The sequence below is a fragment of the Carassius carassius genome, chromosome 8, assembly GCF_963082965.1.
Source record: "Carassius carassius chromosome 8, fCarCar2.1, whole genome shotgun sequence".
NCBI classification, from domain to species: Eukaryota; Metazoa; Chordata; class Actinopteri; order Cypriniformes; family Cyprinidae; genus Carassius; species Carassius carassius.
Genome location: NC_081762.1, coordinates 24,473,437 through 24,483,439, shown reverse-complemented (window position 1 = coordinate 24,483,439; position 10,003 = coordinate 24,473,437). Strand labels below are relative to the sequence as shown.

The window sequence follows — 10,003 nt, the reverse complement described above, 5'->3', positions numbered from 1 at the left end:
TGTTTGCATAGATGTGTGTGTGTATTTTTATTTTTTCATTTTTTGTGTATATATTTATATTGTGCCCTTTTACTATAATCAACATTCAGTAAGTGTATTATCTTAAAAGGGAATTACTGAAATATGACAAACATATGTCTGTATTGTTAGGTTTTTTTTCTGGTGAAGTGTTACCTTTGACTCATAGGCCTGTGCTGTTATTTTGTTTTCTTTTAGTTTTGTACTTTTGATGTGCTCTGACGACTTTTCTGCAGAAATCATAATTCTCCATAGCTCAGCCAATCAGATGCTGTTGTTCTTTAACTTGAATCATAAAAAACTGCTCTTCTGGTGCTTTTTTCCCCCCATGTCCTACTTTGTTTCTTTGCATTTTTTCAGGATTTTTTTTTTATTTAATCCGTGTATCCTGTCTATTATCTACACTATCATTGTGAGATCTTGGGATTTGTTACTAATGCATAGACAATCAAGGGATGTAACGGCTTTTTTAGCTAGAGAATAAAAGCTCTATCTAGCCCTGAGCTTGAGCTTTTGGATCATTTGGAGAACTTCTGGCTTATTGAAACTGGCTGAAGAAGCAAATGTCTGTGCCTACACTGTTTATGGGTTTGTGTAAGTGACGTTCATTAAATACTTTGAGGCTGGCCTACCTGCTTGGCTTGTTCATCTCTGACTCATAATTGTTTGAATGAAAACATACTCAGGACACATTTAAACCCCAAATCTTTTGATTTCAGTTGTAATGTAGACTTTTCATCCCTTTTGACAATTTAATTAGCAAAGAGTTGGAACAAACAAAACAACTGGAATACATTTGTCTGTGCTTACCTAAAGCCACCGAAACCGACCTGTGAAATTTGTGTGAATGTAATATCATCAAAACACCATCAGATATATGAACATAACAGTAGAAAATTTATATATATATACACAGGTCCTTCTAAAAAAAATAGCATATTGTGATAAAGTTAATTATTTTCCATAATGTAATGATAAAAATTAAACTTTCATATATTTTAGATTCAATGCACACCAACTGAAATATTTCAGGTCTTTTATTGTTTTAATACTGATGATTTTGGCATACAGCTCATGAAAACCCAAAATTCCTATCTCAAAAAATTAGCATATCACGAAAAGGTTCTCTAAACAAGCTATTAACCTAATCATCTGAATCAACTAATTAACTCTAAACACCTGCAAAAGATTCCTGAGGCTTTTAAAAACTCCCAGCCTGGTTCATTACTCAAAACCGCAATCATGGGTAAGACTGCTGACCTGACTGCTGTCCAGAAGGCCATCATTGACACTCTCAAGCGAGAGGGTAAGACACAGAAAGAAATTTCTGAACGAACAGGCTGTTCCCAGAGTGCTGTATCAAGGCACCTCAGTGGGAAGTCTGTGGGAAGGAAAAAGTGGCAAAAAAACGCTGCACAACGAAAAGAGGTGACCGGACCCTGAGGAAGATTGTGGAGAAGGACCGATTCCAGACCTTGGGGGACCTGCGGAAGCAGTGGACTGAGTCTGGAGTAGAAACATCCAGAGCCACCGTGCACAGGCGTGTGCAGGAAATGGGCTACAGGTGCCGCATTCCCCAGGTCAAGCCACTTTTGAACCAGAAACAGTGGCAGAAGCGCCTGACCTGGGCTACAGAGAAGCAGCACTGGACTTTTGGACAAATTTTGCATGTCATTCGGAAATCAAGGTGCCAGAGTCTGGAGGAAGACTGTGGAGAAGGAAATGCCAAAATACCTGAAGTCCAGTGTCAAGTACCCACAGTCAGTGATGGTCTGGGGTGCCATGTCAGCTGCTGGTGTTGGTCCACTGTGTTTTATCAAGGGCAGGGTCAATGCAGCTAGCTATCAGGAGATTTTGGAGCACTTCATGCTTCCTGCTGCTGAAAAGCTTTATGGAGATGAAGATTTCGTTTTTCAACACGACCTGGCACCTGCTCACAGTGCCAAAGCCACTGGTAAATGGTTTACTGACCATGGTATTAATGTGCTCAATTGGCCTGCCAACTCTCCTGACCTGAACCCCATAGAGAATCTGTGGGATATTGTGAAGAGAAAGTTGAGAGACGCAAGACCCAACACTCTGGATGAGCTTAAGGCCGCTATCGAAGCATCCTGGACCTCCATAACACCTCAGCAGTGCCACAGGCTAATTGCCTCCATGCCACGCCGCATTGAAGCAGTCATTTCTGCAAAAGGATTCCCGACCAAGTATTGAGTGCATAACTGAACATAATTATTTGAAGGTTGACTTTTTTTGTATTAAAAATACTTTTCTTTTATTGGTCGGATGAAATATGCTAATTTTGAGACAGGCATTTTGGGTTTTCATGAGCTGTATGCAAAAATCATCAGTATTAAAACAATAAAAGACCTGAAATATTTCAGTTGGTGTGCAATGAATCTAAAATATATGAAAGTTTAATTTTATCATTACATTATGGAAAATAATGAACTTTTATCACAATATGCTAATTTTTTGAGAAGGACCTGTGTGTATATATATATATATATATATATATATATATATATTTGTCAAAGTTATTTCAACCAAAACTAGGTATTCTCTGTATAAAATACAAAATATTACTACAATAATACATTTTTATAAATAAAACTTTAACTTTAAAAATTCAACCAAGAGCTAGAAGAAGAAATTAGCAGCCATGTTCCTGCTCCTCTTGAGGACTCCAGTGAGAGGCTGCGCAGGAGCTGCAGCTGGATCTTCCAGGGACAAGTCTGCGTCCATGTCGTATGTTGCAGCTCTTTTGTACTTTCCTTCTTCAGTGGGTTCAGTGATTTTCTCTTTATCACAGTTGGGATGAAACCATCTGTAGTATATAATTTTCACTAGTATTCCAATGACATACAAACCTAGTAGTGTCGGGATCACCATGTAAGGATTTAAGGAGCTCCAGCAGCCTTCATACTCAAACACCTTCCAGCACCAGAAGCCCAGCAGCATCACTGTGTCCAAACCCATGAAACTATAATACAGAGCCATCTTTACTTTGATGTTTCCTTTTTTTGATACGTTAAACCAACTAAAGTACCAGATGAGTCCAACAGTAGCTCTGAAGAGCCATTCCCAACCAGGACTTTTCATGTGATCTGTTTTCTGGCTCCAGGCCACTAAAACCAGCAGCATCCACAAGGACAGGAAGTGAGCTATAATGTAGCATGGCAATACACTGCAGAAGAGTGCCAGAGCAGTAACACGAGGAATAATCACCAACAAGTTCCACAGGAAGTAGACGCCAGTGGAGATCCAACTCATCTTGCGTTTTTCAGGAAGACCAATACGCATGCTGCGGTGGTACATAGCAACGCTAATGGCAATTGCAGCAGCTGATGAGAGGATTTTTAAACCTGAAACAAATTACCATTGCATGAAATTTAATATCACGTGGTATATATGCTTGTGTGTAAATAATCACAGCCATGCTGATGCTGAAACACTGAGCAACACAAAGCAAAACATCTGCAACCGAAATCACATACTTTCTAGGTAATTTTTTTCTAATTGAGTGGAAAAAAAGTCAGCACTCTTGGAAAATTATTTTGACAATTAAATTTGAGGACTATTGTTAAATCAAAATAGCAATTCTTTCACCATATTTAGGTGCTGGTCATATAATTAGAATATCATCAAAAAATGACTAAATTTATTTTACTAATTCCATTCAAAAACTGAAACACAGACTGATGTATTTCAAATGTTTATTTCTTTTAATATTGATGTTTATAACTGACAACTAAGGAAAATCAAATTCAGTATCTCAGAAAATTTGAATAATGTGAAAAGGTTCAATATTGAAGACACCGTGTGCCACACTCTAATCAGCTAATCAACTCAAAACACCTGCAAAGCCTTTACATGGTCTCTCAGTCTAGTTCTGTAGGCTACACAATCATGGGGAAGACTGCTGACTTGAAAGTTGGCCGAAAGACGACCATTGACACCTTTCACAAGGAGGGCAAGACACAAAAGGTCATTGCAAAAGAGGCTGGCTGTTCACAGAGCTCTGTATCCAAGCACATTAATAGAGAGGAGAAGGGAAGGAAAAGATGTGGTATAAAAAAAGTGTACAAGCATTAGTGATAACCACACCCTGGAGAGGATTGTGAAATAAAACCCATTCAAAAATGTGGGGGAGATTCACAAAGAGTGGACTGCAGCTGGAGTCAGTCCTTCAAGAAACAATACATGAAGACACATGCAAGACATGGGTTTCAGCTGTTGCATTCCTTGTGTCAAGCCACTCTTGAACAACAGACAGCCTCAGAAGCATCTCGCTTCAAAAAGGACTGGACTACTGCTGAGTGGTCCAAAGTTATGTGCTCTGATGAAAGTAAATTTTGCATTTGCTTTGGAAATCAGGGTCCCAGAATCTGGAGGAAGAGAGGAGAGGCACACAATCCACATTGCTTGAGGTCCAGTGTAAAGTTTCCACAGTCAGTGATGGTTTGGGGTGTCATGTCATCTACTGTTTTCTGAGGTCCAAGGTCAACGCAGCCATATACCAGGAAGTTTTAGAGCATTTCATGCTTCCTGCTAATGACCAACTTTATGGAGATGCAGATTTCATTTTCCAGCAGGACTTTGCACCTGCACACAGTGCCAAAGCTACCAGTACCTGGTTTAAGGACCATGGTATCCCTGTTCTTAATTGGCCAGCAAACTCGTCTGACCTTAACCCCATAGAAAATCTATGGGGTATTGTGAAGAGAAAGATGTGATATGCCAGACCCAAGAAGGCAGAAGAGCTGAAGGCCACTATCAGAGCAACCTGGGCTCTCATAACACCTGAGCAGTGCCACAGACTGATCGACTCCATGCCACGCCGCATTGCTGTAGTAATTCAGGCAAAAGGAGCCCCAACTAAGTATTGAGTGCTGTACATGCTCATACTTTTCATTTTTATACTTTTTAGTTGGCCAAGTTTTCTAAAAATCCTTTCTTTGTATTGGTCTTAAGTTATTCTAATTTTCTGAGATACTGAATTTGGGATTTTCCTTAGTTGTCAGTTAAAATCATCAAAATTAAAAGAAATGAACATAAAAATTTGAAATATATAAGTCTGTGTGTAATGAATGAATATAATATATATGAATATAAAAGTTTCACTTTTTGAATGGAATTATTGAAATAAGTCAACTTTTTGATGATATTCCAATGATATGTCCAGCACCTGTACTCAGCATTGTGACATTTCCAAACCCACTTTAGTTCGTTTTAGAAACACAAAAGGTGATTTTTTCATATTCTTTCAAATTTTTGTCCATAAAAACCCATAAAAAAGTCCACAAAACCAAAACATACAAGTTCAAAAGTACAAAAATACATCAATTTAAAGGCATACTTCACCCAAAAATGAAAATTATGTAATTAATGACTCTCATGTCATTCCAAACCCTTAAGACCTCTGTTCATCTTCGGAACACAGTTAAAGATATTTTAGATTTAGTCCGAGAGCTCTTTCTGTCCCTCCACTGAAACTGTGTGTACGGTATACTGTCCATGTCCAGAAAGGTAAGAAAAACATCATCAAAGTAGTCCATGTGACATCAGAGGGTCAATTACAGACCCGGAAGAGAAGACAATGCTGAATAAAGTCATAGTTTTTGCTATTTTTAAACCAAAATGTAGTTTCGATGCTTCAACAAATTCTAATTGACCCTCTGATGTCACATGGACTATTTTGATGATGTTTTTCTTACCTTTCTGGAAATGGACAGTAGACCGTACACACAGTTTCAATGGAGGGACTGAGAGCTCTCGGACTAAATCTAAAATATCTTAAACTGTGTTCCAAAGATAAACCGAGGTCTTACGGGTTTGGAACGACATGAGGAAGAGTCATTAATGAAATAATTTTCGTTTTGGGTGAACTATCCCTTTAATGGTTTAATCTTGCTCTGCAGCAGACTCTACTGAAAAGATAAAGTATTGTCATGTCAAAAGTATGGACTGTTAACTCACTAATCACATGTAATCACTATTTAAACAAAATGGCATACAATAGTGCATAAGTACACAAATTGGGATGCCCCTATTACACTATGTTAAGCATTTTAGAATAACACGCTGTTTACTGACTGACATACTGCACTGAGCACTGAGGTGCTTTCTATGGATTACAAAACTTCCAGTTTGTTCACATATCTTTGTTTTTGTTTTGAGAAATGATCTAAAATATTTGTGGCTTGAAATAAATGGAAACTTGACTGGTCTGAAGCTATGAGTTCTGTGGATATCTATGCTTTGCCCTCCAGGGCTCTGCAGCAGTCACATGACTAACTTTGAATTATCACTTTAAGTGGTTTTGAGACATATAAGAATTATGATCTGAAAGAAACAAAGTGTTTTGGATTTGAAACAGACCTGTAATAAGCTCCAGCTCTCCTCTCTGTAGGATTATAGACGTGACGAGTACAACTTGTGGGGCACTTTCAGAAAATGTCTCAAATATACGAAGCATCTGAAGTTCAAGGTAAAGGTTAATAGCCATACCCTCTCTAATGAAACTATAAGTGTGATGACGAAAATCCTTTGTCGATGTCTCTATCACCCCAGCATACCTGTGAACACAAGGTACTTGCTTTTACTCAAGAAACACTTTACAACAGCCAACAGTGAGGCCACAATTTGGATTTTGCTCTACATTTGAAGTACATGTTTTATTTAGATTTGTAAACAAAAAATTTGACTAACAAGTCTAAATGGTTTGGAAATATATAAAGATGAGTTAATGATGAAGTATCTTATTCCGGTAATAGGGCTCTTCTTAAAAATATACACTAAAGTGTACTGTATATTGAGAAGTAAATCTGTCACAGACCTGAGGTAGACTCCGAGCAGCAGGAAGTGAAATGGTTTGATCAGTGAATGCCTGTCTGCAAATTTCTCCACCTTAGTCTCAATCTTCTCCAGGTAATCAGAGTACCAGAGCCAGCTGAACACCTGTAACAACACTGAAGAGCCCAGCAGCAGAAAGATCAGCACTGCCATATACACATAGGCCCCATCCTTATATAATGACACAACAGTCCAAATGTCCAGCGCTATATCCAGCAGGAACAATAACAGTCCCATCAAAGTAAACAGATATTCCAATAAATGAAATAAAGTGAATCTCTCCTGAGTCTCCACCATGATTCAGTCCAGTATGAGCAAACCTTACACCATGATCATGTAAGGTTTTTTGTTTTTGTTTTTCTGTAGAGAGAGAGACTGAAACAGAACGATCTGAAACAGAAAGTAAAGTTAACACCCACAACTCCCATGTCACTTAAAAAGAAGGAAATGCCAAATATTTGCTCACTATGCTTAATTTAATAAATCTGGAAACTGAGCAGTCATTCACAGTTATAAGACAAACGAGGCTTTTAGAAGCATTGAAACAGTTTAACCAATTGCAAAATGATTCGATGTTTCAAGAAACTTGAATCAGCAGGTGCTGGCGACACCTGCTGATGAAAGCGTTGTGAAAGCATCAAGAACTCAGACAAAACTTACAAAACAAATGATTTTTTAAATAAAAAATAAACACTAAAATACTATTTAATATTAGTGCTTTTGTTATGTGTATATTTAAGTATAATCAAGCACTTAACGCAAAATGAATTATATTAATTATTTAATTAATTGATCGATTTATGTAATTATTTAATAAATTAAGTGTTTTCCTTAGGCAAGAGAAGTGTTATCTGTCAGAAGGAGGAGGTGGATTTAATTCTACCTTAAGCTCATTTTGTTATTTTTAAGTTATGATGTGATTTGTAGGTTGAAAGTAGCCTATCTACTGAATGTTTTTACACATTTTTAAAACTACAGTATAGCGCCATCTGTGTTAAAGGGAATTTATCTTTTGTTAAACCCACAACATTATATTAACATTTCGTGGGATTTCATGTCACATGATTAACTATTTTAAAATTAATTTAAAAGTGATCTCAGAAACTAGCAATGATATTGTGGTCAATAAAACAAAATTCATTTGAATTATAATTAAAGTGATAATGTGTACAAAACACCAACTAATGCTCAGAAGTCGAAAAATTGCTGTTTATTTGTACATATCTGTGAGTCTGAGACGTTGTGGTTGCATTTGTCACCTATATTGCGCTACACCAATCATGATCTGACACAACAAATTCAAATTTAAATGTACAACAATGTGAAGTGGAGCGGCCACTTCTCTAGCCTGACTACGTCAGACTTCCTACTTCCGCTCAATTTCATTTCGCTTCTGTACGAAGCAAAGTGAAGTAGCAGAGTCTGGTATTACCAGGCTACCACTTCTCGTACTTATTCATAAATCGGTTGAAAATTTCACGGGACAGACGAGCTTAGATATGTGGAGCGATCTGAATATGTAAATTATATCATTTTATTAATCAAATTGCATTGCTAAGAAAATGGATGATAAAAGACAGTTATGTGAAGTGAAGGCTGGTGGAATGGTGACGTGAAAGGACTTTATTAGGCTATTTTATGCAGCAAGTGTCTTATGCTCATCAAACTAGCATTTTTTTGACAAGAAGACTTTATACTGAAATCAAGTCTCTTAGTTCTATTAAATACAGTACTATATATATACAGTCTACAGCTAAACCTCTTTATTGGTGGCAACATTTCAAATTCAAGATTCAGAAAGTGTGTTGTATCATTTAAAATCTTAAGTACCTCCCTTAGAACTGAGTTTTCAAATATTATTCTATATGGAAATGTAATATATGACATATTCATATATAAAATGAGTTTCAGTCTTTGACAACTTACTCATTTCTAGAAATCCTGAAGGAATTAAATAGAATTGGAAATTTTAACAATTTAGAAAACCAATCCTAATGGAATCAAACTCCGAAAACATTGTAGTGATAATTAGTTATGATAATTAACTCCCCCCCCCCCCCCCAATTAAACTTATATCATCATTTACTCCCAAACCTGTGTGAATTTCCTCTGTGGAACACAAAATATATTTTGAAGAAAGCTGTTTTTTTAAGGGACCATTGTGCTAAATTGATTAAAACCCAAGCATAACCTCTGTCTTCTGAGATAAGGGAATGAGCATTGATTTACACGCTTATGGGTAATCTCTTGTTTACTCTGATACTGAATGTAACGGGGCGAGGAAATCGGAGGAGATCGACTAGCGACTACGCCACCCTGGAACCTTGCCAGGGACAATACAATGGAATTTCTGCTTTAAGACAACACAGGTTCGTTCACAGTAGAGTGGCAGGAGACGTGGATACAAAAATATATATGAATTTTATTCAAAATAAATACTTTGTATAAGATTCACAAGACACAATCAACAACAATGTCACTATTCAACAAGACACACACCGAGCGACCTGAGAAGTCAGCGAACAAGGAGCCGAGGCAGGGCAGGGGATAAAGGGCACATAAGGCCTCCACGCAAAGTCACCTTGCCCGTACACCTGTGCGCACACACACACACACACACACATGCCACTCATGACACAGCACTCGTGAGAAAGACCACCACCAGCAATCCGCCCCTGCTTTACGCACTGAGCTCCTGTAACGACAGAATGAAGTTACACAGAGAATTGTCACAGTTGAAACACACTCAGAATTGTCACTTGAAACACTCAGAATTGTCACTTTACAGAGACAACGAATGGAATAGAGGTGTTAACACTTTCAATTTAAACCTTACAGATTTGAAATCAAAATAGAAATAACTAGTACAAAAGAAAAAAATATATAAAACACACACGTATACACACACAAACACAAAATACAACGATGTCCGTCCAGTTGTTAACAGCAAAGCAACAGCACCTTCGGACAGTAGTTCCACGCAGTCCAACCGCAAGAAAGCTAACCGGTCATGCAGACACCACCCATCCGTACTTGATGCATCTTATGGGTACGATTCCTGGGAACCAAACCAGTCAGGCAGATAAACTCATACATGCAGACTAAGGGCTCGTCCAGTCGATCGGGAGGA

General features: G+C 37.6%; 1 protein-coding gene across 1 annotated transcript; it reads right to left on the bottom strand.

Annotated features, from left to right (window-relative positions):
• Positions 1 to 2,535: 2,535 nt before the first annotated feature.
• LOC132144776 (XK-related protein 8-like) lies at positions 2,536 to 7,263 on the bottom strand. The gene is made up of 4 exons (XM_059555348.1): positions 6,857 to 7,263; positions 6,400 to 6,596; positions 2,829 to 3,383; positions 2,536 to 2,795 (listed from the first exon to the last, which is right to left on the bottom strand). Coding segments are annotated over exons 1-4 (1,068 nt in total). The 5' UTR covers positions 7,171 to 7,263; the 3' UTR covers positions 2,536 to 2,793.
• Between the last annotated feature and the right edge of the window lie 2,740 nt (positions 7,264 to 10,003).

What these genes read in the sequence shown, in the direction of transcription:
- LOC132144776 (XM_059555348.1), bottom strand. Translation starts at nt 7,170, where the DNA reads ATGGTGGAGACTCAGGAGAGATTCACTTTATTTCATTTATTGGAATAT. An exon ending in CTGCTCGGAGTCTACCTCAG is followed by an intron (nt 6,597 to 6,856) that starts GTCTGTGACAGA and finishes TTGTGTTCACAG; the next exon opens with GTATGCTGGGGTGATAGAGA. An exon ending in AGAGCTGGAGCTTATTACAG is followed by an intron (nt 3,384 to 6,399) that starts GTCTGTTTCAAA and finishes AATTTGTTTCAG; the next exon opens with GTTTAAAAATCCTCTCATCA.